The sequence below is a fragment of the Acinonyx jubatus genome, chromosome D4 (assembly GCF_027475565.1).
Source record: "Acinonyx jubatus isolate Ajub_Pintada_27869175 chromosome D4, VMU_Ajub_asm_v1.0, whole genome shotgun sequence".
Lineage (NCBI taxonomy): Eukaryota > Metazoa > Chordata > Mammalia > Carnivora > Felidae > Acinonyx > Acinonyx jubatus.
Genome location: NC_069391.1, coordinates 6920676 through 6946914, shown reverse-complemented (window position 1 = coordinate 6946914; position 26239 = coordinate 6920676). Strand labels below are relative to the sequence as shown.

The window sequence follows — 26239 nt, the reverse complement described above, 5'->3', positions numbered from 1 at the left end:
AGATGTCCTGGAACTCTTTCATCTCAGGATGTTCTTCTTAGCTGCTGCATATTAATACATGGTATGGATGTTTATTTCATGGTTCACTAATGGTAGGCAGTTAGCTATTTTGCACATTCCAAATAATGCTTATAAAGAACATTCTTTACAAGCCTCTCTGTGCATCTGGATGAGTATAACTCTAAAATAAAGATCTAGAAATGTAATTGTTGGGTTGAAGGGTATGTGCCTTTGTATTATAAAATATCTGTTGCCAAATTGTTTTCCACAAAGCCTGTACCAATTTACACTTCAACCGACAGTGGGAGGAGAGAACCAGTTTCCCCACAACCTTGCAAACCCTTGATACTATCTATCGCCCCCCTCAGTTTGATCCCTTTGGTGCACTGATTTGCCTTTCTCGGGTTATCCGTGATGTGGAGCTTTTCTTACCTGCTCTTGGTACAACCTCTGGGGTGAGCTGCCTGTTTGCATCTGTGTCAGTGAGGAGGAGATTCAGCTGCATTTAACAAAAAGGATGATGTTATCGTGGTTAGAATGGATATATATCCACGTTTTGAGGCCTGTTTCCTCTGTGAACAAAGATACACACCTGAGTGGTGAGATGCTTTATCTGGGTCAGATGTAATTGGTGGCTATAGAAACTTCCAGTCCTGGATCTGTGCTTTGGCAGGCACAAGCCCCACGTGACTGTCAGGAACTTTAAATGTGGCTGGTCAAGGGACTCCTGGCTGGCTTGGTCGGTGGAGCATGTGACTCTTGATCTTGGGGTCAGTCATGAGTTCGAGCCCCATGTTGGGTGTAGAGGTTACTTAAATAAAACTTAAAAAAAAATGTGGCTGGTCAAACTGAGGTGTGCTGGAAGTGTAAAATACATATTGAGTTTAGAAGACTTAGTATGAAAAAAAAAGCACAAAAACCCATTAATTTTTTTTGAAAAAAATAATTTTTTTGATATTAAAGCATCTTGCATTTCACCTTATTCTCCTTCAAGGTTCAAAGTGGCACATGTGACATCATGATACCGTTTTCCTTTCCAGCTACTTCAGTGCCCTTATCCTGGTGGAAGGCATGGATATTGAATCCTTGCATAAGTGTGCTTTGGATGACAGAAGAGAGCTGCACCAGTTTGCCCAGGACGGGCTTATTTGTCAGGTGAACTTGGAATAGCTGCATTTCTCTTTGAAGACAGTTTAGAGTTAGGAGTATGTTTTTAACCCTTCAACTGTACTGCCCCTTGAAACTTTCCTTGTGGAATTAGAGGTCCTACATTGTTACGAAGTTAACTGGTGGGGTGCCTGGGTGGCTTAGTTGGTTAAGCGGCCGACTTCAGCTCGGGTCACGATCTCGCGGTCCGTGAGTTCGAGCCCCGCGTCGGGCTCTGTGCTGACGGCTCAGAGCCTGGAGCCTGTTTCAGATTCTGTGTCTCCCTCTCTTTGACCCTCCCCTGTTCATGCTCTGTCTCTCCCTGTCTCAAAAATAAATAAAACATTTTAAAAAATTTAAAAAAAAAAAGGTTAACTGGATCTGGAAGAAATCTCAGGTTTTGGTGATAGTTGATATCACATAGGTGATAGTCGAATCTATGAGAATGAGTGGAGTCACTCAGAGAGATGGCATTAGGAAAAAAAGAGGCCCAAGGACAGAACCTTGGGGCGTGTCTTCATTTATGGAGCTTGTGCAAGAAGATCAAAGGGAAAGCATGTTGAGATGCGATGGTTAGATACAAAATGGGGAAAGATCAGGAAAAGTTAAAGAAGGATTGGGAAATTTTCTAAAGAAAGTTCCACTTGAACATGTATTTTACAACGTTACATTCGACTACTTACAGTCAGAAGAAACGAAGTGTGGGCACAGGGAAGAGTAGCGGAAGGGTTTATTAGTGAGGTGGCTGGGGGGTGGGGAGGAGTACGTACCCAAATGGGGCAAGGGGCCACTGGGCAGTTGTAAGACTTACTGCATGTGACAGAGGGTCCCATCTGGGGCTCTGACCCTTTGTTTTAGCGACACAGATTTTGTTTTTTCTTTTCATCAGGATATGGACCGTTTGATGTTGACCTTCGGGGACATTCCACACCATGCCCCAGTGCTTTTGGCCTGGGCTCTTCTCCGTCACACCCTGCATCCAGAAGAGACCAGCAGCGTTGTCCGAAAGATAGGTGGCACAGCCATCCAGCTGAACGTATTTCAGTACTTGACCCGACTGCTCCGCTCGCTGGCCAGTGGGGGAAATGATGTGAGGCTCGGGCTGTTGGTATTTGAGCAGGAGATGAGCAGAGAGCAGGGGAGAAGCTCGTTCATGAATCATGATAGTAGTAATGATAATTGTAGTAGTGACGTGGATAATGATGGTGGTGTTTCCAACTCTGTAGAGCATCTGCTATGACTAGACACTGTGCTTAGCTCTTTCTGTACGTTACTTTATTTCATCCTTATAACGCTTATTTGCACTAGGAATTTTCATCCTGTTTTACATATTAAGAAGTTGAGACTCAGGGAGATGTAATTTGTTCACAAGAACAATAACCACCAACTAGTAGTAGATACAGTTTGAACCCACAGTGTCTGACTCTGCCTGCCAGTATAGGATACTATGCCAGTACGGTAATCTGGAAGATAGCTTTGGCCATATTGACTGGAAAAATCTTTTTTGGGGAGCTTCGTCATTCAACTGTAGCAGGATGTATTAGCCATTCTCTTGAGGCTGGTGTTTGGGCTTAATTTCAGAGGCACTGTTGTCAGCTTGTTCTGACACACTAACAGGAAACTTCGGCCGGCAGGCACCACTGGTTGGCATTGGTTCATTTATCTTGGTGATAGTTCAGCCTGCTGCATTCATACCAGCGCATAGAGACCCTTTATCCTCTTTTCTAGACTGGGTGTGGTTTTCTTCCCCACGAAACTAATCATTTTGAGAATGGTTCCTTTCCGATTGTATTCTTGGCTATGTTGTAATATTTATGGTTCCTGCTTTTTCATTTCTCCCCCTCGCCTTCCTGATCTTGGGACTAAATCGGAAGAATTATAAAGCCTTGGATTCTCTTCCATTTGTTTATAGAGACCTGATTAACGTGCTAGGATTATGCCGAAGCTGCGGGGGGAAGACTTGTTATTCAGAATTGTTCACTGACTCCTTTGCCATTGCAGTGTACCACCAGCACCGCGTGCATGTGTGTGTATGGACTGCTCTCTTTCGTTCTCACCTCGCTGGAGCTGCACACACTGGGCAACCAGCAGGTTAGTACCTGGTTCTTGTGAGACTTTCTGGCATTGCAGTCATGTCCCTAAGATACCCCTTTGGAGCTGATACAGCACACACCCACATACCTCTGGTGTTCATTTGTTTATTGCTGTTTCTTCGCATTTATTGTATTATATATGATACATATGGACGATAGAAAAATCAGAAGGTGCTGATAAAAAGAAAAAAGTATAATCCCACCACACAGGACAACTTCTGTTAATATTATGATGCGTTCTCCTCTAAACATTTTCTGCATATATATGTTAAAAATATAACCATTTGTCTCTAAAACTGGGATCACAACGTACATACTGCTTTGTAATCTCATTTTGGAATGGTGCATCAGTCCCAAACATCTGTGGGTGCTAATAAAATATTCTTCTACAATATTTTTTTTTTTTAAATCAACGTTTATTTATTTATTTTTGGGACAGAGAGAGACAGAGCATGAATGGAAGAGGGGCAGAGAGAGAGGGAGACACAGAATTGGAAGCAGGCTCCAGGCTCTGAGCCATCAGCCCAGAGCCCGACGCGGGGCTAGAACTCACGGACCACGAGATCGTGACCTGGCTGAAGTCGGACGCTTAACCGACTGCGCCACCCAGGCGCCCCACTTCTACAATATTTTTAAAGCCTGAAACATTTCAGGGGCACCTGGGTGGCTCAGTCAGTTGAGCGTCTGACTTCGGCTCAGGTCATGATCTCATGGTTTGTGAGTTCGAGCCCCACGTCGGGCTCTGTGCTGACAGCTCAGAACTTGGAGCCTGCTTCCAATTCTGTCTCCCCGCTCTCTCTGCCCCTCCACCACTCGTGCTCTGTCTCTCTCAAAAACTAAATAAACATTAAAAAAAAACAAAACCCTGAAACATTTCAAACTTCAGACTCCTAAACAATCTTATTATCAGCTTCCAAATTATCAACTCACAGCAGATCTTGGTGCTCTTTCCCTCCTTGATTATTTTGAAGCACATCCCTGACATAAGTTTCATCTATGAATTTTCGATGAACCAGAAGAGGAGTTAGTAAAACTTTACAACCAGTACCATAACTAACAAGCTGTATCTTTAAAAAAAAATTTTTTTAAACGTTTATTTTTGAGAGACAGAGAGAGACAGAGAATGAGCAGGAGAGGAACAGAGAGAGAGAGGGAGACGCAGAATCCGAAGCAGGCTCCAGGCTCCGAGCTGTCAGCACAGAGCCCAAAGCAAGGCTCGAATCCACAAACTGTGAGATCATGACCTGAGCTGAAGTCGGACGCTTAACCGACTGAGCCACCCAGGTGCCCCTGTATCTTTAAATATCAAGTCAGAATTTAAATGTCTAGTTAACTCGTAAATGTCATAAATTTGTTATAAGTTTGTGTGTTTGGATCAGGATCTAAATAAATAAGGTCCACATGTTATGGGTTGATAACTCTGTCCAAAGTTTTAGTCACCTGTGCTTTGCACTGTAGCGGACCCAAGCCACATCATTGTCTAGATAATGATGGTCTAAATCCATTAGTTCCTTAGGAGTTACAAAATGGCACTATTCTATCTTATTTATTGGTTGGAACATTGCTATAAAAAATTTGTTTCACAGTATATGCAAATATTAAGTTGTTATGTTGTATACCTAAAACTAATGTAATATGTCAGTTATACCTCAAATAATTTTTGTTCTCACTACTATCCGATACTCTGGTATAGAGTACTGTGCTTGCTCGTTTTCCTATATTTACTAATTTTCCCTACCATCCTGTAAAGGTGGCTAATGAGGTTTTTAAGTTTTTATATGTCATGGTGAACTCATGGGTATAAATGTGTTAGCTCTGTTTTAATCTAATGCTGTTACTATTCTTAGGCTCCAATTACCCACCTTTGGCCAGTAAGAACTCTTTCAGAAGAGCCCCTCTATCTGTCCTGCACTGCTCTTATGTATTTTGATAGCTCTGTTGCTTTCTGGTATGACACACTATTGTAGGATTATCTTACAAGATTCTCACCCCAGACCTGGAATCCGCCATTTCTCTAAGGAAGCCTGGTTCCTTTCAGTGGAGAGTGCTGTTTGAGGAGTTCTTTATAACTAAGTCTTTGTATTCATTTTTTTAATGACTTGTTTTGGAAATTGAAGGAATTGGTGAAGTTGCAGAAACTGAAAATTTATTATCATTAGAAGAGAAATTGGTGTTCACTGGAGGACTCCATTTCCAGAGTTCCAGGGGCATAGCATGAGCTTTGCATCCTTTGCCAAAATTCTGGTCCCATGTGGACCTCAATGTACGTAGTGGGAGGACTGGTATTAACATACCAAGGATGTGAGAGTCCTAGCACTTGGGTTTTTTAAAGAAATCATTCTCAGTGTGTGCCAGGCTCTGTGCTAGGTGCTGAGGGTTAAAAACTTGAAGAGCCACTCTTGCCCTCTAGGAGAACAGTTCAGCCTAGCCTAGTTGCACCTCACCTTTACTAGCACCTTAATGTTTACAGTTTACGGTCCGCTTCTGTACACATTGTCCTCTTCTGTCCTCAGAGCGGTGCTATGAGGCAGATAATACTGTCGCCATTTTATAGCTAAAGATTTTGAAGTTCAGAGAGGTTCACTTGTCTAACACCATACAACAGGCATAATGTACACCCTAGATGGGGTGTAATCTTTTTAAACCCACAGTTCTTTCTGACCTAGTATGTGGAAATATTGTTGATGTTTTGATTTGAACAGAGATACAGTAAAAGAGATATGACTGCGTCAGCTACGGAAACTAAGCTATTTTCTTCCCCATCCCCCAACAGGATGTAATTGACACAGCATGTGAAGTCCTGGCAGATCCTTCTCTTCCAGAACTATTCTGGGGAACGGTAAGTGTGTCAGAGGGAATTATGCTATAAGATATTCTAGTAGCAAAACAATTGATCAAGCACTTAGTTTGTGATTGATCTCATATTAAGCGTTTATGTCATTTTGTATTTACTCTTTACGAAAATCTATAAAGTAGATAGAATTATAATCACCATTTTGCATATGAGGAAAGGTGATGCTTAGAGATATGAAGTGACTTGCCTAAGGTTACACAGCTAGATGAACAGCCAGCCTCAGGAAGCAGTTCTGGCTGACTTCAGTCTGTAGTCTGTGTTATTAACCAGCATGTTCTGTATCCTACCCACCAAGTCTTTTTTCACATTGTTAGTCTCAGGCACCAGTAGTGCTGTAAGTCTTGAACATGCTAGTGGGGGACTATAACTCTGAGTTGTCGGAATATTGTTAACAAGTTAGATAAGAATTTGGCTTCAGAGAGAACAGCTTCTCACCAGTACATAGGCTTAGAATTAGCACCAGTCCGAAGCCCCAGGGTCCAGCTGATGAATAAATCTGTTCTCTCTTGTACTGTGGCCTGACTGATATGCCTCTAGGTCTTATCCTCTTCTTCCTGAGTCACTGTCGTCTCGAACAGTGTTCCTGGGAGAGGGTGGCCTGAAACAATATTTAGATTAAGGATCTGTTACTCGTGTGTGGTGGCCAAATGCTAACATGTTGTTGGCCGCTTTTCACATTATTCAAAACCTCTCCTGCAATGGCGGATAGCATTGTCTTCCTGTTGGGAGGATGGCCAGGAAAAGGTCACTGGAGGCAGTGGTATTCTCTTTTCAGGTCCTGATAAATCTGATGTTGAAAGCCTTTCTCAGTGAAATTCTGGAAATCTTCAATTGTTAGGGAGGGGTGATGTCTGCCCGGAGGAAAGGACTGTTTTTAGATTTTCTTATGATTGCTGGGCAGTTCGGAGATGTGTTAATTCACGGATGGTGTTGAAGGTCAGTGACCTCTTTTCTTCTGCCACAGGAGCCAACCTCTGGGCTCGGGATCATTCTGGACAGTGTATGTGGGATGTTTCCCCATCTCCTCTCCCCACTCCTGCAGTTGCTACGAGCCCTCGTATCAGGAAAGTCTACTGCCAAAAAGGTAGGTTGTTCAGTTAGATGCTTGATTTCAGACTGTGGGAGAGGTTTTGGGGGATGCCACTGCCATGGCAAGAATTAGTCTGAAGTTGAACGAACAGTGCCAGAGATAGTGCTTAAGTTCTCTTAAATTAAGTACCTATTGCAGACACTGAGTGAGACACCGTATAAAGTTCCTTACTGTCTCATCGGAAGAGAATAACAATAGATACAAGGAAGAAATAGCTGATACAGCCATACGGTAAATGTCATTTGAGTAGTAAAGACCTACTGTTTAGGAGAGCCAGCAGTCTGTGGAGTGAGGGGCCTTGAGCTAAGTGTTAAAGGGTGTTGAGGGTTGGCAAGGAGCGTAGAGGCAATTCTAAGAAGAGTCACGGTGGCAGGTTTGTGAGAAGTTTGAGAGTCAGACACAGTCTGACCGAAAGAGCAGAACAGATGTGGGACCCCTTACATGTCCCCGAGGTAAGCGTGTGGCTGGATTTTTTTCTGTGTGTTGGCAGGTGTACAGTTTCTTGGATAAGATGTCTTTCTACAATGAACTTTACAAGCACAAGCCCCATGATGTGATCTCCCACGAAGATGGAACTCTCTGGCGGAGGCAAACGTCCAAACTCCTTTACCCTCTTGGTAAGATGGAGACCCTCCCTGGCTCAGTAGCCACCTCTCCTCAGCTTCTGTTTAGACCTCAGCACTGCTGTTTGAGCCATTTCATGCTCGTTCCCTTTAAAGCAGCTCCTCTCCGCTGCGCTCGTTGAGGAATTATTAGTCTATTTCTCACTTTTTTGTATCATTAGATTGACCTGAGCCGAAATCAAGAGTCAGATGCCCAACTGACTGAGCCACCCAGGCACCCCAGATTATTTTATTTAAAAAATAATGGGTGTTCATTGTAAAGAGAAACAGCACAGATAGACACTTACAAAGTTCATCTGTTCAGACTTGTCCGTCAGATAGTCAGTGTTAAGAGCTGGCATGTGTTCTTGTGCACACCGTACACTCTCCTAGATTGATTCTGCAACTCATTTTTCTTATATGTGGATCTGACTCGTTCTCTTTTAGTAACTACAGAATTATTCTAGATATTCCATCATTTTGTATCTTTTTCCTTCTAAAGGACATGTAGGCTATGTTGGGTTTTGGTCACTACAAACAATGCTCCTTTGGGTACTTGTACTTTATATACTGGTATTTTTATTTTTAGTACATAGAGTCCTCAAACCGGGGTTGTCTGATAAAAGGGTATATACGAGAATAATTTTGTGGGGTAGAAGGGTATATTAAAATAACAATTTTAAATGGGTAAAAGGGTATATATACAGTAACAATTTGAAATACGTGTCAGCAACAGATGAAATAGATCAACAAAAATGTGTTATATATTTACAGTGTGATATTATTCAGCCTTGAAAAGAAAGGGAATTCTGACACATGTGCTACACATGGGTGACCCCAGCACAGCAGTGTTAGCTAGTGGGACGAGAGTCTGTCCATTTCTGTGTGATTAAATGTTGTTGTCTGATGTAGGAGTTGCTTTTTCCTATTGTATCGCTGGATATTAGACTAATTTCTCTTCCTCTCTTCCTTAGGGGGTCAGACCAACCTTCGCATACCTCAGGGCACAGTAGGCCAGGTAGTGCTGGACGACAGGGCTTACCTGGTACGCTGGGAGTACTCTTACAGTAGCTGGACCCTCTTTACCTGCGAGATTGAAATGCTGTTGCATGTTGTTTCCACTGCAGGTGAGGTCAGCTTGGGGGGACATGACTGTGGGGAAGAAAAACAGACACGCTTAGAATTGGGGGACAGAGAATCTCAGGATAAAATTCAGAACCGTCCAGACTGGGATCCGTGTAGTGTTTATCTTGGAGACTGTTCAGTAATCTTAAAGGAATTGTTGCTCTCTTTCCCCTCAGATGTGATCCAGCACTGCCAGCGGGTCAGACCCATCATTGATCTGGTCCATAAGGTCATCAGCACAGATCTGTCCATAGCAGACTGTCTCTTGCCCATCACATCCCGTATCTACATGCTGCTACAGCGGTAAGCATCAGCTTACACACACCCCAGGTTAAAGTCCGCATCTGTGCCTCTGTGGGAAGCCCTGGTGTGATACTGTCCCCAGCTGAGGGTTTTCCTATTTTTCCATCCCTACTGAGAGGAGAGACTTGGGCAGACAGAGCTGGAAAATATCTGTGATGGAACACGTTGTATTCATTTCACTGAGTAGAGTACACTATTCTCCAACTAGGCTAACGACAGTAATCTCTCCACCGGTGGATGTCATTGCTTCTTGTGTCAATTGCTTGACTGTTTTGGCTGCCCGGAACCCTGCGAAGGTGAGACACACCAAGTCTTCAAAATAGCCAAAAAATGTTGCACTTGGTGTATACCTGAAGACACATGGACATTGAGCTCTTTTCCCTTCTCAGGTCTGGACTGATCTTCGTCACACAGGCTTTTTACCATTCGTGGCCCACCAGGTCTCCAGCATGAGTCAGATGATTAGGTGAGCCAGGTCTTGGGTTGGGTAGAGCGTATTCCCCGGGAGTACCATATGCATTTTGGGTCCAGGCTAGCTACATTACTTTTAAAGAAGCTTCCCTGTGCAGTATTTCTCATCCAGCAGCAACCACCTTAGGTACATGGGAATTAATTTTCCAGGTTGGAGAATACAGAGCTGTCTGGATCCAGAGACGTGGCTTCCCTTTCCTCAGCTGTAGTCACTCTATACTTTTCCTTGTTTCATGGCTTTTTGAACTTGCGTGGTAGGACAATTATTTATACATAGGCTCCATTTTCCTACTTCAGCATTTGCTCCTTGCCTTCTCTTGCTTATTAGACAATGATGTTTTCCTGATGTTTATTTGATTTTTTGAATTTTAAAGCTCTTGAGGTTGTACATTAATAAAGTACTCTCTTAGTGTTGATCTTGGGTATAAAATAGCCTAGATTTGCTTCATTCTTTTGAGAGCTTTCCTATGTTAGGTCCAGGCTATCTAGATAATAAGAATGCTCTGTGATGAGTTTCTTGAAACCTTGAGATTGCCCCGTCCTGATTCACTCTGCCTCTGTTTTTCCCCAGTGCGGAGGGGATGAATGCTGGAGGGTACGGAAACCTCTTGATGAATAGTGAGCAGCCCCAGGGCGAGTACGGGGTCACTGTTGCCTTTCTACGCTTGATCACCACTCTTGTCAAGGTAAAGGCTGGTCAGATGGAAATATCTGAAGTAGTTTCTCTTCTACCATAGTCATTGTCTTTGGGCACAGCAGTTGTCCTGATGTTATGGTGTTAACAGTTTCTGTGTATTGAGTATTTACTATGTGCCAGATTCCATAGCAGGTACTTTATCTGTGTTAATTAATTAATTAATTAAAAATTTAAAGTTTGTTTATTTTCAGAGAGAGCGAGAGTGAGAGCGAGAGCGAGAGAGAGAGAGAGAGCACATTGGGATAGGGGCAGAGAGAGGGAGAGAGAGAGAATCCCTTCCCAAGCAGGTTCCGCACTGTCAGTGCAGAGCCCCATGTGGGGCTCGAAATCACAAACTATGAAACATGACTTGAGCCGAAATCAAGAGTTGGAAGCTTAACTGACTTAGCCATGCAGGCGCCCCTGTGTTAATTTATTTAATATTCAGAGGCAGGATGGAATGATGTGGTTACTGTCAAGCTATTTTCATCGTAGCCCAGGGCAATACATATGTTTTATATCTAGGCCCAGTATCCGTGTGTGTGTCGGTGTGTGTGTACGTACTTCTGAAGCAAAGTTTCACAATTCAGCACTTCTCTGACAACACAAAAGGCACTCTGGTATTTTCTAATAAGCTGATTTCACAATCTACTACTGGATTACAACTCAGTTTGAAAAATACTGTTGTAGCATAGATTTTGGAGTCAGACAAAATTAGGTGTACATGTCAGGTTGACCACTTACTAACTGTGTTGGGCTTGGGCAAACATGGAATTTCTTAGAACCTTTGTAAAAAAGGAGTAATAACATGGTCTCTATTCCTTGGAGTTGTTGAGAGGGCCACACATGAGAAGCACTCGGCCTACTTTTCTGCCTGCGAGAATTAATGAATGAATGCTTGAAAAGGTAGAAACAGTCCAGAGATAGGGATATAGCTATAGATATTTATACGTAAGTAAAGAATTCCCATTTTTAAGGTGAGGAAGCTGAATATTAGGACAAAGAATTGTGAGTATGAGAGCTCCTTTCCAGTGTCCCAGAGATAGGGTAGAGGTTAGGCGAATGGCTGGCATCATGATAGTGAAATCAGCACTCCCCATTGCTAACAGTCCTACGTCCTTCATGTTCATGGTTGGTACCTCCCTCTGCCAGATTTAACCTTCTTCTGTCTCCTTCACGTAGGTGCCTTCTGTGACACTGAGACATTGTCTTTTCAGTCTTTTTCTCTATTTTAAAGAAATCCACAGCTTGGACCCAGTTGAACTAGAGTGTTCTGATTTTTTTTTTTCTCTTACTGACAGCCAGGGTTTGCCTAGATTTCCTTTGGACCTGTAGTGTTAGAGTTAAATCTCTGATAGCTGAATGACTTCCTTAAATGGTTTAAGTCCTTACAGCATGGTTTCTCATAGGGGCAGCTTGGGAGTACCCAGAGCCAAGGGCTGGCGCCCTGTGTCATGTTTGTGCTGAAGGAGATGCTTCCTGGCTACCACAAGTGGCGCTACAACACCCATGGTGTGAGGGAACAGATTGGTAAGGGACACGCGGGCAGGGAAGGCCTGAGCCACTCCTGGCTCTCTGGAGATCTTATCTTTCCCTTTGTCGGGATGAGGGTCATCACACAAGGCCACTTCATTCCTGTGTCTTTTCCGGAGTCCAGGTTGCCTGATCCTGGAGTTGATTCATGCAATACTGAACCTGTGCCATGAGGCAGACCTGCACAGCAGGTATGAGGGGGTGATTGCTTGAACCGGGTATTCTTGGACGCTGCCGCTCCCCAGGGGAAGACGGGGGGGCTTCTGCTCATCCTTTCAGAAAACTCAGCTGGGTTGAACCCAGAGCTCAGTACTCTGGAGGTTCTCATTTGCTCTCCACTGGACTGTATCCTTTCTCCCTGTGAGTCGAGAAGAGCAAATGAAATGGGGATGAGATCGTTTCCAATGACACACACACATACATATACACAAATTATTTTTTATGATCTTTACAAAAGTTACACATGTTCATTAGGAAAATAGTGAAAATGCCCTTCCTAAACCTGTTTCCAGAGATGACTAGGAAGTTCGTGTGTATTCTACTAGGTGTTTTCCTTTGCTTGTACTAACTGCTCCATAATTTTATTTCCATGCCACTTCATATAGATCTGTCTTGTTTTAGTGGTACCATGCGTTCCATTGTATGAATTAATCATGACTCAATTCAGTAGATGTATCCATTAATCGTTGGGACATTTAGATAGCTTCTCTGGGTTGTTTTTAAGATCAAGTCTACTTAAGGAAAGTGACCAGAGTGTGTTCATCTGACACGGAGCTGATCTGTACCACTGATGTCCAGTTGGTTAGGTTTGGATAGTGCCCTTCTCTTGCAGTAATAAACTTCACAGCTCCCTGGTGACTCAGAACATGTCTGTCTTGCAGTCACAGCCCCAGCCTGCAGTCTCTCTGCATCTGCAGCCTGGCCTACACAGAAGCGGGACAGACAGTCATCAATATCATGGGCATCGGTGTGGACACCATCGACATGGTGATGGCTGCTCAGCCCCGCAGGTGGGGCTCCCTCTCCCCTTCCCCGTTTATCTTAGTGTGCCTGCATGTCCTGAGAACTCCAGTGTGAGTTAATGTGCGGTAGCTTTTTAAAGACAGCCTTATTTCCCCTAGGATGTAGCCTGTATGTAATCTAGCGGCTGCTGCATAGACTGGCACATAGCAAAGGGAGTTGATTGCTCCTCCTCTCTCCTAGTTTGGACTGGGGCCTCTAACAGAAGCTGTTGAACTCTGGGATTATTGTTGGAATCTAATTCATGAGAGCACATATGTTGCGAATGAAGTCATGTTGTCTGAATCAACTTTGGTTTCCATTTGGCACCCTAGTGATGGGGCAGAGGGCCAGGGGCAGGGCCAGCTGCTGATCAAGACAGTGAAACTGGCATTCTCCGTCACCAACAATGTTATTCGGCTGAAACCTCCTTCTAATGTGGTGTCCCCCCTGGAACAGGCTCTCACACAGCATGGTATGTATTGCTCTTGCGAATAGCAGTGCTTCTGCCCACAAGTACGTACTTCAGGCTGTGTTGTTAGAGGCCAGCAGTATTTTCTGACTAATTCCTGGAGGGAGTTGGGGAATGATCACCAGTCCCCATCCCGGACTTAGAAGCCAGAGGGCTGGAATGTCCTTCATTTCTGCCTCCTGTTGATGACGGGATAATAGTTAAGAACCCGTGTTCAAAGTCAGACTGCCTTGGCTCACATTTTGGCTTTAATCTGCTATGTTACCTTGGGCACATTATTGAACAACTCTGCCTCGGGATAATAGTAATACCTACCTTACACAATTACGACGGAGGTAAGATTACTACGTGTAAATCATGGAGGGAAGTTCTTGGTGCCTGTTAAGTATTAACTGTTTTATTCTTTGACCTTACACTACTCATTTAATACCTTTGGGACCCTGTTTCCTCATTTTCAAGTAGGTGTTTAGATAATGCCTAAGACCTACTCTTAACTATCATTTTGAGATTTTGATGATTCTTGCATTTCAATGTGACGTCTTTTTCTAACCTGTTTGTTAAGAGACTGTTTTGTTTTGTTTTGTTTTCCAAAATGTCTCTCTTTCTGCTCTTAATGAATTGGATTGGGCTGTTTACCTCCAAATCCTGCATATCCCCTTGGCTACTGAAAAAAGAGAATGGTATGGCCACCTGGATTTGCTCTGGCCCTCCCAAGTACTTGAGGGTAGTAAATTCCCTCACGTGCGTGAGCCTTTTTGAATAGCAGCCTCTCTTAGGAGCTTGAATCAGGCACATTGGTGTCTCAGCTGTTTCCTGTACTTCTTCAGGTGCCCATGGGAACAACCTCATTGCTGTTCTTGCCAAATACATCTACCACAAACATGATCCTGCTTTGCCACGTCTTGCCATCCAGCTGTTGAAACGTCTGGCCACGGTAGGATCCCACTTAATCAGCCAAAGCCCCAGAAAACTGACTTTGTGCATGAGACCACCCCTGCCTTATCTCAGGAGAAACAGCTAGCTTGGACTTAGCCCTGACTTTTACAGTGACCCAGCCATGTACACACCACACAAATTGTGTTGCTGTCCACACCACACCTAAATTGTGGTTTGTGAGGGTTTTTTTTTTTCCTGATTACAAAAGACATGCATACTCATTTTTACATATTTAAACGTTACAGGTAAATGTAGCATAGAAAGTTAAGGTCCACTCTGATCCCTTCGTTCCAAGACTCCCTATGAGCAGATTGGTATGCATTGATCCACATTTCTTTTTATCTGTGCTTTTGTATTGAAGGATGTTTGCTGTGCTCTTCTGTTCTTTACAAAAGTAGAATTGCACCGTCCATACTGTTTTGTGACTGGCTTTTTTCACTGAACCACAGATCTTACAGTCTTTCCATGTGGGCACATTTGGCCTACTTTATTGTCTTTAATGCTTGCACGATGAGCCACAGAATGAATGTATCCTGATTTATTTGGGCTATTTTTTTTTTTTTTTTTGTCTTTCACTATTACAAGCAGTGCTGCAGTGAACATTGTTGTCCATAGAACGCCATGAACTTTTGTTTTCAATTCCTGAATATTAGTTATTAGTGAACATTTTAATTTTTGTAGACATTTCTAAATTGGCCTCTATAAAGGATTGTATTAAAAAAATTTTTTTAAAGGGGGTGGGATGCCTGGGTGGCTCAGTTAAGTGTCTGACTTCAACTCAGGTCATGATCTCACAGTTCGTGAATTCGAGCCCCACGTCGGGCTCTGTGCTGACAGCTCAGAGCCTGGATTCGGTTTCTGTGTCTCCCTCTCTCTCTGCCCTTGCCCTGCTTGCACTCTGTGTCTCTCTCTCAAAAATGAATAAACATTAAAAATTTTTTTTTTTTTAATTAGAAGATTGTAGCAGTTTATATTCCCCCCTTTTTCCTAATTTTTTTTTCTAAACGTTTGTTTTTGAGAGAGACAGAGCACGAGTGGGGCAGGGCAGAGAGAGAGGGAGACACAGAATTCGAGGCAGGCCCCAGGCTCTGAGCTGTCAGCACAGAGCCTGACAAGGGGCTCGAAATCACAGACCAGACCGCGAGATCATGACCTGAGCTGATGTCGGACAGTTAACTGACTGAGCCACCCAGGCGCACCCCCCCTTCCCTGCTTTTTTTTAATGTAATCTCTACCCCCATCATGTGGCTTGAATTCATGATCCCGAGATTAGGAGTTGACACTCTACCAACTGAGCCAGCCAGGCGCCCCGACAGTTTATACTCCTAACACCAAGTCTTAACATCCTTGCCAGAGTGGCCCTGTCAGTCTTTTAATCTTTGCTAATCTAATAGGCAAATCAGTATTACCTCATTTTTTACTTTGCATTTATCGTTATTATTGTGTATCTTTTATGTTGATTACCATTTCTTTTGTGAATCACTGGGCATTTTGTACCATAGTTTGAAGCAATGTCCCTTTTAACCCACTGCCACATACTTGGATGTTTCCCTTTGTACCCATTTTCTGAGAGTTCTCTGGCACCCTTCTGCAGGAGCTCGTTGAGGTTTTTCTGGAAGTAGAGCTCTAAGTCTGTGTTTGGTCTCCACCAGGTGGCCCCAATGTCAGTGTACGCCTGCCTGGGCAATGATGCGGCTGCCATTCGAGATGCCTTCCTGACCCGACTGCAGAGCAAGATTGAGGACATGCGCATCAAAGTCATGATTCTGGAGTTCCTCACGGTTGCAGTAGAGACTCAGCCAGGCCTCATTGAACTGTTTCTGAATCTGGAGGTGAAGGATGGCAGCGATGGCTCCAAGGTGAGCCCGCACCTGGGATGAAGCTGGGTGTCGGCCCCTTGGGAGGTGGGTGCAGGCCCCACGGGTGCGCTTGCTGGCAGTGGCCAGGGCCTGAACTCTCACTCCTCTTGCAGGAATTCAGCCTTGGGGTATGGAGCTGTCTCCACGCCGTGCTGGAGCTGATCGATTCCCAGCAGCAGGACCGCTACTGGTGTCCACCCCTGCTGCATCGTGCGGCCATTGCCTTTCTGCATGCCCTGTGGCAGGACCGGCGGGACAGTGCCATGCTGGTCCTCAGAACTAAGTAAGTCTGGCTCCAGGAGGTATTTACTTTCAAGGCTTGTGTCTGTAAACTGGGAGTAACAATACTTCATACTTCAGAGGTTTGTTGTGACAGCTCACTTAGCATATGTGTAGAAAGTGCTAGGAGTCTGGTTCAGTGTGCAGGAACTTCACTCTTAGTCATTGTCTTCTTACGCTGCTGCCAGCAGGTGTCATCTTTATTCTAGGGCAGAGGCGTGTTTACCTTAGGGTGCCCACCTTTTCCTGCCTTTTGTATTCTTGCCTTCTGCTGACTCCTTCAGACCCACTATTCTTGAGAAACGCCTTCCGATGAGTGACTTGTTCTAGCCCTTGAACTGAATGAGACCCCTGCTCTCTAGGACCCTATTTGCTGAATGAGACCCCTGCTCCCTAGAACCCTGTTCGCTGAATGAGTCCCCTGCTCTCTAGAACCCTGTTCACACAAAGGGAAGGAACATTAAAAAGGCAAACCATGGGAATCTGCGTCCTTATTCCCCTCCCTCTCTCTTCCTTCTGGGGCTGCGGGACATGTGCAGCAGCACAGATCATGAGAATTTTTACCATTCAACTCTAGAATATACATATAACATATGATTGTGTTTCTTAACGGGAAAGCATAATTGTATCTATGGAACCCTTTGTATTTACGTAGGAGCAGGTCACCTGTGAGACACATGTTAAGACTGGGCAGGTAACTTGGGTGTTAGGACTTGGGTGTGCAAGGAACCACTCAAGGCAGGTGGACAGAACTTCAGGAAGGACTGCCTGAGAGAAAGGATGATTTCCAAATGTATTTTTCTTTCAGACCCAAATTTTGGGAGAACTTAACCAGTCCACTGTTTGGAACCCTTTCTCCTCCCTCAGAAACATCTGAGGTAAGCTGGGGTGAAGGGTAGGATGGTGACGGAAAGTCTCAGGGAGGACAGGCTGGGCTGCGAGAGGCTGAGGTGTAGAAAATGATATCTCCCCTAATTAAGCAACCAGAGTGTTTTCTTCACTGGAAACTTCTTTCTCAGAGGAGTGCCTGCTTCCTCTCCCTGTGATGTCTTGCTTGGGAAGGAAAGTGGCATGCCCTGCTCTGTGTTGATGGCTCGGTGGTCTTCTCTGCTCGCTGGGAGACACTGTGGACCTGACACTGCAGATGCCCATTCACGTTCGATAGGGACTGTGCTTCCTTGTTTTCCAAGTATCAGGTCCCTGCTCTGTTCCCTCATGGGGGCCACCAGGGAAGAGGTTCTCCTCGTGATTGGTACCTGCTCTGCTCTCCCCTCCACAGCCCAGCGTCCTGGAAACCTGTGCCCTCATCATGAAGATAATTTGCTTGGAAATATACTATGTAGTTAAGTGAGTCCTTTCCCCTTTTGAGATTTGAATTAAAGGTTTGGGGTGGGGGTGTGGTGGCCTGCCATTGGGTTCATGGCTCTTTGAGCCAAGGCAGAGGAGAGAGCTGGTTTGGAGCCATTTATGGAGGGCCGCTGAGTTGTGTCCCTGGCCAGTCCATTGATGGCATTTATGATTGTCAGAGAGAGTTATTGTGAAGCAAACTCCATGTGCCTGGGATTTCATGGAGGAGGAATCCTGGAAAAGGCCTCAACCTAACCCATTATGTTGAGCAAGAAGTATGAACCCCACACAGTGGAGGTGACTGGAGCCGTCTGCCTTTAAGCCCAAGTGAGGTCGCTTTCTCTGCCTCGACAAGGGTCTGTGCCCATCACATTTATGTCCGCTTTCAAAACCTAATCATAGGTTTTATTTTTTCTTGACACCCTAGGGGCTCTTTAGATCAGTCTTTAAAAGATACACTTAAGAAATTTTCCAGTGAGAAACGCTTTGCCTACTGGTCAGGATATGTCAAGTCATTGGCAGTTCACACAGCAGACACGGAGGGCAGCAGCTGCACCTCCCTGGTAGAGTATCAGATGCTCGTCTCCGCCTGGAGGATGCTCCTCATCATCGCCACCAGTCATGTAAGAGCCTCTGGGGAGCGGCGGGGGGGGGGGGGGGCGGGGGCCGGGTTTCGCTTTGGTGTCCTAGCAACCGTGTGCTGGGATGCCTGACGGATACACCCCTTGGGATGAAGAACAAATCAGGGATTTTTTCCTGAGCTAAAATGTAACAGTTCTGTGCTGGTAGATGGGGGGCTGCTGTGGGGTGTTTAGGGTGTTGGATTCAAGAGACCTTGAAGGAAAATGCAGAGAAGTAATTTAAAACATTCATAAAACAATAGCATCCATAAAAGCCTCCTGTAGCTGCCCTTGTGGCCCTGAACAGGTCTCAGAGGCCCCCTTCCTTCGTCTGCCTCTCACGCACACGTAGAGTCACCACCTTCTTAGGCACGTCCCCTGTCGACACTAGGTAAATATTTGTAGACTGGTCAACAGACAGCTGTGACTGCTGTGGCAGCACCTTCTCTAGGGTTCTAGAAACTGCATTTCCTGGTTTTAGAAAAAGAGCAGAGGCCATTGTCTCTGCACTGTGTATCTACTGAGTTGGTTTTTAGAGAGAGAAAGTTAGCATTTAAGAATTCGCATTTCTCCTTTGCGTGCGTGCGTGTGTTTTCACACTGCACCGTCCTGTTGTGCAATAAGGGCTTAGTTTTGAATTGTTTTTCCCTGGGGAATCCAGATTACTATCTTTGCTTCATTAGTAACTACAACTTGGTAGATGTCCCTTTTTCCAAGCATACTCTTATGTCTTCCATGAGTGACGTGTTCCCAGTGCCTGACTGGCCACGACTTTGGGACTTTTCTGCATCACATTGGCTGTAGACTCCTGAGACTGCAGACACACCAGAAGGCTCAGCCATCTTTGGAGCATGATTGATTCCTCAGTGGATAGCCTGTGTGTCACTTGCCTTTTAGGCCCTAGCTAGGCAACAGGTGTTTTGTTTTGTTTTAATTAAAGTATAGTTGACATATAATGTTCTGTTAGTTTCAGGTGGACATCGTGATGTTTCCGTATTTTCATACACAGTAAGATGATTCCCATGCTAAGTCTAGTTACTGTCTCTTAAACATAGAAGGCCATTACAGTGTTATTAACTATATTTCCTGTGTTGTACGCCATAGGCAGCAGTTCATGGATCGTAGCTCTGAAAATCCTGCTACCTCTTTTTTCTTAGGAAAACTATCTGATTAAGTGTAGGATACTGACCATTCACTTACTCATTTAACAGATATTAACGGAATGTTCCCCATGTGTCAGGCACCCAGGGATACAACAGTGAACAAGGCAGAGAAGGTCTTTGATCTCCTGGAGAGTGGCTCATGAGGGAGGCAAATTGTAAACAAATCCATAAAGAAAAACAGTTCGAGATTGTGATAATTCACTATGAAGGAGATAATCAGGATGTTGTGGTAGTGAGTGCTTAAGTAGGAGCAGTCAGGAAGGCCTTCTCTGAGGAGGTGTCATCCAAACTGAGACCTGATGTGCAAAGGAGCCTTCCAGGTGGAGAGCCTGTGGAAGAGAGTAGTCTAGGCACATGGTGTCACATGTGTGAGGGTCCAGAGCGGAAAAGAGTGTGGTATGGTTTAAGCAGGAAGAAGAAGTCCTACTAGTAGGCCTGGAATAGGCTGAGCACGAGTGGTGATACCGAAATCAGTTGGACTAGATCCCGTGGGGCCTCTTAGGCCTTGTTGTGAGGCGTTTGTATTTCTAGTGCACTGGGAAGCCGTTGAAGGGTCTGAGAAGAGGGGTGTTGTCAGGAGGAGGTGGTGAACCTGACCCGATTTTGACCATGTCTAAGGGTGAACAGAGAAACAACCGGGCAATAATTAGGAAGACCGTGACTAACCACTGACTAATTGCCTGACAGAGGACCCTACGTCTTGTGGCTTTTGTAGTCTGGGGAATTTTCCCAAATGACATTTTTCTCCCTGTTCCTTTGCAGGCAGAGGTAATGCACCTGACTGACCCTGCAGTGCGTCGCCAGCTCTTTCTTGACGTGCTTGATGGGACCAAAGCATTAGTAAGTGTGTCTGGGAAGTTTCTCATTCTTCCTAGGGAGAAGGTCTCACAAATGTCAGGACAAGGGGCTCAGTCGGCCTCGGAGGCCTGAGGCCACAGTGCCGAGCCGTGGTCTCTCCCACGGGCCCGTCCCTGTCAGCTCGCTGCTGGGAAAGAAGGGCATGAGTCTGAAAGGTGCCCTTCGGATGGAGCTTGAATCTCCCAGCCACGTCAGCTTGCAGGAGGCCTGACTTCTGACTGGTCTGCTGTCTCCCCTCAGCTCCTGGTCCCCGCCTCAGTGAACTGCCTCCGCCTCGGATCCATGATGTGCACTCTGCTGCTTATCCTCCTCCGGCAGTGGAAGAGGTGAGCACCGTGCCAGGGGAGGGGGCCTGCTCACTCCTCCTTACCGGCCCTTCGCTTTCCCGAAGGGGAGAAAATGGGTGTGAGACGGGCTCGCTTTCCATCACTAGCAAACAGGGGGAGGCAAGCTGCCCAGTGGGCACCTCTGAATCAGAGCTAGGGCACTTTGTGGCCTTTATTTGGCATGTGTTCTTCCTTCTCTGCCCCGTATTGTTGCTAGGGAGTTAGGTTCTGTGGATGAAATCCTTGGGCCCTTGACGGAGATCCTGGAGGGAGTGCTACAGGCAGACCAGCAACTCATGGAGAAGACCAAGGCCAAGGTGTTCTCAGCATTCATCACAGTGTTGCAGATGAAGGAGATGAGAGGTGAGGAGCAGAGGGGAGAGGGGGCAGCGGTCCCCCGGCTCCACTGGCAGCTGGTCTGGCAGGGCTTCATCTGGTTTCCAGCCACACATTTTTGCTTTGCGGTTTGAGCTGTCAGTCTTGGAATGCCTGTCTTCCAGAAAACTTTTTCTCCCCCATCTGTCTACTTCCTGTTCCCCACGCGGGTGGATCCTCTCTCAGCAGCATACATTCCCCTGTGCCTGCCTGGGGAGGGAACCTCGGTGTGCAGCAGCGAGAGTTGACATGGTGAGCGAGCATCACTGTGTCCCCTCCCTGCCTGTGCTCTGCAGTGAGTGACATCCCCCAGTACTCCCAGCTGGTGCTGAATGTCTGTGAGACCCTCCAGGAAGAGGTAATTGCTCTCTTCGACCAGACCCGCCATAGTCTGGCATCAGGTGGTGCCACAGAGGACAAGGACAGCATGGAGACTGATGACTGCTCGAGGCCCCGGCACAAGGACCAGCGTGATGGGGTGAGGGAGTGCCCTGGGGAGTAGGTTGTCCTGCCCACGCACATCCAGCAAGTGCCAACTGCCTTGCCTGCCCTGTGCCAGGCCCTCGGGGTGATTAGTGAATGAGACATGTAGTCACTGCACTGGAAGAGTTTATAGCCTAGTGGAGAACATGAACAAATCAGAGCCCATGCAGAGATGTGTCGGAATTCCATCGTGGCAAGTCCCATGCAGGAGAAACACTGGGAGAACGTGTGGCTTGGGGTTCTCACCTAATCTAGGGATTCCACGAGATAGCACCCTTTCAGCCATAATTTAAACCATTGATAGAGTCAGGCAGGTAAAGGGAGCGAGGAAGACTTGGGAGTGAGAACAGGGTGGTTTGCTGTGGTACGAGTCCCCTGGCGGCCAGAGGAAAGGCTGTCGTGAGCGAAGAAGCAGTGAGAGGCTGGAGGGCTGGGGGCTGGATGACTGGCAGCCTTAGCAGGGTCTTTGATGTGGGTTTCAAGTGAAAGAAGGAAGGACTCAAGGATTTAAGCAAGGGAGAGAAATGTGGAAAGATCTCCCTGGACGCAACATAGAAGAGTGTTTTTCAAACTGGGTGATGACTTGTTAGTGGGTCTTGAGATGAACTCATTTGGTTATAACCAGCATTTTTTTTTTTTTAACAAAGGAGGATAAAGTATAAAAGAAAATATCTGTGTTTTGTTGGTGGGGGGAAGGGTAGGAAAATATATCAACGTGTGTATACGGGGACACAGCATAAAAAGCATTTATTCTTGTGCGTCATGGTCAAAAGTAAGTTTGAAAAGCCACCGGTATGAAGAATTGATTGGAGAGGGTCCAGGAGAGCGAAGGACCGTTCAGGAGGCGGGTGCAGTGGTGCAGCAAGACGGGTAGAATTGGGCGCAGTGAGCAGGTGTGAGTCGGGAAGCTTGAGAGGTAGTGGGGGAGGGAGGAGTCTAGAACTGTCTCTGGGGGGTGGTATGTTAGCTTGGGGGGAGTGCTGTGCCCCGTTAGGGGTGTGGGTACAGCCAGGTTGGGAGAGACTCCACGTTTCCATCAAGCTCACTTGGGAGATGTCTGTGACCGAGTGAGGGCTGGGGCAGCCTGGCACAGGGCTGCCTGTTGTTGTCCTCCCCCCTCATCCCCGCCCTTGCACTGCTTCCTTCCCTCTTGTCTATCTTTGCCCCTGGGCCCCAGCAGGTGTGTGTCCTGGGCCTGCACCTGGCCAAGGAGCTGTGTGAGGTGGACGAAGACGGTGACTCATGGCTCCAGGTGACTCGCAGGCTCCCCATCCTGCCAACCCTCCTCACCACTCTGGAGGTGAGCCTTCGCATGAAGCAGAACCTGCATTTCACCGAGGCATCATTGCACCTGCTCCTCACTCTGGCTCGCACCCAGCAGGTAGGAGGCCAGCCCGGGTGCAGGAGGGAGCCTCCTTGCTTGTGTTGGGTGGGTTCCAGCACAGCCTGTGATTCTCCCAGGAGCTCTGGTCTGCCTTGAGAGCTCGGCTGCCCCTGGGCAGGAGACAGATTCCAGGAGTGGTGGGGCCGGGTAAGTTCCATCTCATTCCAGGTCTTTCCCTCCCAGGGAGCCACAGCAGTAGCTGGGGCTGGCATCACCCAGAGCATTTGTCTGCCCCTCCTGAGCGTGTACCAGCTTAGCTCCAATGGGACAGTGCAGGTGAGTGCCAGTGACTCGCCAGGACCCCTGGATTGGCCAGACTGCAATTTGAGGGGAAAAGTGTCCCTGTCCTTGATCTTTCACACACCCTGGGAGTTGCTCTTTAATGGCTTGTCTGATGCACTGATGGTGTAGACTCCTCACTGCCCCCATACTGATTTCTAGTAAGAGAAGTTCATATGGCTAGTTAATGGCAGACCTGAGTCTAGAACCTGGGATTCTTTTGTATCTGCCTGGTGCTCTTTCCTCGTAATCCCTGGCCTCGGACCCCCTGTGGCCCTGCCGGTCACCAGGCAGTGGCTGTGCCCTTTCTAGGTTTTCTCTTCCGAGCAGCCAGGCTGCCTTAGCTGCCGCGTTGCACGGAGGTCCCGCTACACCTGTCGGCTGGATTCGTTGGTGCCGTGTCCTGATCTCATCTGCTGTCTGTATCTTAGACGCCTAGCACCTCTCGGAAGTCTCTGGATGCCCCCTCTTGGCCGGGGGTCTACCGCCTCTCCATGTCCTTGATGGAGCGGCTCCTCAAAACTCTGCGCTACAACTTCCTGACCGAGGCCCTGGACTTCGTGGGTGTTCACCAGGAGCGGACCTTACAGGTGAGGGGCTGCCAGCATCATAGGAGCTCAGGGGGCTCAGGGTCATAGGGGGGTCTGGGCCATTCAGGACCATTCAGCAACTTCTGAGCCTAGAAGAGTCTGATGTGCCGTCACCTCAGCATTTGTGGGTCCAGAACCTGTCCTCCCAGTGGGAGGGTGAAGAGCAGGCAGGTCAGGTCCCTGTTTCACTCCATCCATCCTTGTCTCTCCCCTCTCAGTGCCTCAGTGCGGTGAGGACAGTACAGAGTCTGGCCTGCCTGGAGGAGGCAGACCACACTGTGGGCTTCATTCTGCAGCTCTCCAACTTCATGAAGGAATGGCACTTCCACCTGCCTCAGCTTATGCGAGATGTCCAGGTGGGTCCTTGGACATGGTTCCTTGCAAGGGGTCTGGGGAAGTGCTTGGGCATGGGGTGGTGGGCACTGTCTGAGGTACCTCTGGTGAACAGCAGGCACTTGGAACGTGGGCATTTTGCTTTGTGAACACGGGGTTTGGTTTCTTCGTGTTGCTTTCCCTGGAGCTAAAGTTTTCCTTATATATAAATATATATAAAGGGCAGCCTTGTAGCTTAAGAACTTGGGCTCAGTTGGATGGATGTTGGTTCACATCCTTTAGGAATAGGCCTGAAGCTTGAGACCAGCGGGGCCAGGGTCTGGGGAGTAGGGAGAGAACAGGTCCTGGAGCCAGACAGGCGTCCATCATTTGTGTGACCTTGGCCACGTTACTTCGCTCTTTCTGAAGGTTTTTCTTCTGTAAAATGGGAACATGATCCCTATCTTATTTCTTCACTGAAGAACTGATCTTAGACATTGAGCTAGGTGGTGGCACGGCACAGGGTGCAGGGAAAGATCCCAGGCATCCCTTGCCCCAGTCCGGAGTCGGGCATACTCTGTGGCTGTAAGATTTGCAGCTCGAGAACACAGGGAGGTGAGCATTGTAGGAGCTGAGAGGAAGCGCACTGGGACTCTGAGGGGGGCCTGCTTGGTGGGGCCGCTGCTGAGAGCTCCCTGCCCCCGCCCCACGTCTGTGTCTGCTGCAGGTAAACCTGGGCTACCTGTGCCAGGCCTGCACCTCCCTCCTGCACAGCCGCAAGATGCTGCAGCACTGCTTGCAGGTAACCGCCCTCCCTGCCGGGCTGCCCGCGGGGCCTCGTGCCGGCTTCTCTGGACTCCACCTCCATTTCTTGTCTCCCTCAGAACAAAAACGGGGACGGCATCCCCTCGGCTGTCGCCCCCCGAGTTCAGCGGCTGCCCGCTGCTGCCACTGCCGCCCCCTCCTGCTCTTCTAAGCAGCCCGCTGCTGACACGGAGGCCTCGGAGCAGCGAGCCTTACACACGGTCCAGTACGGACTTCTCAAGATCCTTAGCAGGACCCTGGCGGCTCTGCGCCATTTCACCCCAGACGTCTGCCAAATCCTGCTGGATCAGGTACGAGCCGCCCCCTGTGCCGTGCCGCCAGCTGCCCAGCGGTGAGCTGCAGAGGCTCTCCTGTGCGCTGCTCTACCCTTAAGAGCCGTCTGGGGTCCTAGTTGGGCTCCAGATTGCTCCTGTCTTGCCTTGCAGTCCCTGGACCTTGCTGAATACAACTTCCTCTTTGCCCTGAGCTTCACCACTCCCACCTTTGACTCAGAAGTGGCCCCCTCCTTCGGGACCCTTCTGGCCACGGTGAATGTGGCCCTAAACATGCTTGGAGAGGTAAGTTGGGTGCTGTCAGACTCTGGCCTCTCAACCCCAGTCTTCCCCCCGATCTCCTGTGGCATAACTGTGGCCTCCAGCACGTCAGCCTGCCTGAGCCTGGTCCTTTTCCTGAGCGAGCTGGCAGGACCTCGCCGGGAGGAGCACTGTGGGGGCTGAGTGAGTAGCTGGCCAACTGCTAGTGCAGGGCCGCCAAGTCGGAGGCTCACAGGGAGCCACACCTGTTACTGTCACTTTCTCTTCTCACCCTGTGTCTCTTCCTCCAGCTGGACAAGAAAAAGGAGCCCCTCACCCAGGCCGTGGGGCTCAGCACACAGGCGGAAGGGACCAGAACGCTGAAGTAAGAAAGCCCCTCTTCTGGAATTTGATCTGGGGTCAGGGCAGCTGTGGGTCAGCCCTCCTCCTGGCTCGGCGGTGCACCCCGTCCCTGCCGGCTCGGCTGTCTGCAACGGGGCCCCCTGCCCTCTCCCCAGGTCCCTCCTGATGTTCACCATGGAAAACTGCTTCTACCTGCTCATCTCCCAGGCCGTGCGCTACCTTAGGGACCCGGCCGTGCATCCCCGGGACAAGCAGCGGATGAAACAGGAGCTCAGCTCGGAGTTGGTACAGACGGGTAGAGGGCTCTGACCAGGGGCGCTGGTGGGGACGAGCCTGTGGGTTCCCACTCGGCCCCCCGTCTCGC

At 47.5% G+C, this 26239-nt stretch overlaps 1 protein-coding gene across 1 annotated transcript in view; it reads left to right on the top strand.

Moving 5' to 3' along the window:
* Positions 1 to 26239, top strand: part of NUP188 (nucleoporin 188) — a 54304-nt gene that overhangs the window by 27409 nt on the left and 656 nt on the right. Inside the window, exons 10-43 of the mRNA XM_027035342.2 lie at positions 1041 to 1155; positions 2036 to 2236; positions 3148 to 3237; positions 6013 to 6078; positions 7058 to 7177; positions 7674 to 7800; positions 8760 to 8912; positions 9087 to 9213; positions 9422 to 9509; positions 9603 to 9679; positions 10256 to 10370; positions 11770 to 11890; positions 12018 to 12084; positions 12775 to 12903; positions 13228 to 13367; positions 14192 to 14298; positions 15953 to 16159; positions 16273 to 16442; positions 17247 to 17316; positions 17718 to 17785; positions 18213 to 18408; positions 20331 to 20408; positions 20667 to 20752; positions 20970 to 21115; positions 21424 to 21605; positions 22791 to 22991; positions 23178 to 23270; positions 23705 to 23863; positions 24082 to 24219; positions 24903 to 24977; positions 25060 to 25290; positions 25426 to 25557; positions 25824 to 25897; positions 26031 to 26160. Coding sequence (XP_026891143.1) covers positions 1041 to 1155; positions 2036 to 2236; positions 3148 to 3237; positions 6013 to 6078; positions 7058 to 7177; positions 7674 to 7800; positions 8760 to 8912; positions 9087 to 9213; positions 9422 to 9509; positions 9603 to 9679; positions 10256 to 10370; positions 11770 to 11890; positions 12018 to 12084; positions 12775 to 12903; positions 13228 to 13367; positions 14192 to 14298; positions 15953 to 16159; positions 16273 to 16442; positions 17247 to 17316; positions 17718 to 17785; positions 18213 to 18408; positions 20331 to 20408; positions 20667 to 20752; positions 20970 to 21115; positions 21424 to 21605; positions 22791 to 22991; positions 23178 to 23270; positions 23705 to 23863; positions 24082 to 24219; positions 24903 to 24977; positions 25060 to 25290; positions 25426 to 25557; positions 25824 to 25897; positions 26031 to 26160 — 4279 coding nt within the window. The remainder of the gene's footprint in view (positions 1 to 1040; positions 1156 to 2035; positions 2237 to 3147; positions 3238 to 6012; positions 6079 to 7057; positions 7178 to 7673; positions 7801 to 8759; positions 8913 to 9086; positions 9214 to 9421; positions 9510 to 9602; positions 9680 to 10255; positions 10371 to 11769; positions 11891 to 12017; positions 12085 to 12774; positions 12904 to 13227; positions 13368 to 14191; positions 14299 to 15952; positions 16160 to 16272; positions 16443 to 17246; positions 17317 to 17717; positions 17786 to 18212; positions 18409 to 20330; positions 20409 to 20666; positions 20753 to 20969; positions 21116 to 21423; positions 21606 to 22790; positions 22992 to 23177; positions 23271 to 23704; positions 23864 to 24081; positions 24220 to 24902; positions 24978 to 25059; positions 25291 to 25425; positions 25558 to 25823; positions 25898 to 26030; positions 26161 to 26239) is intronic.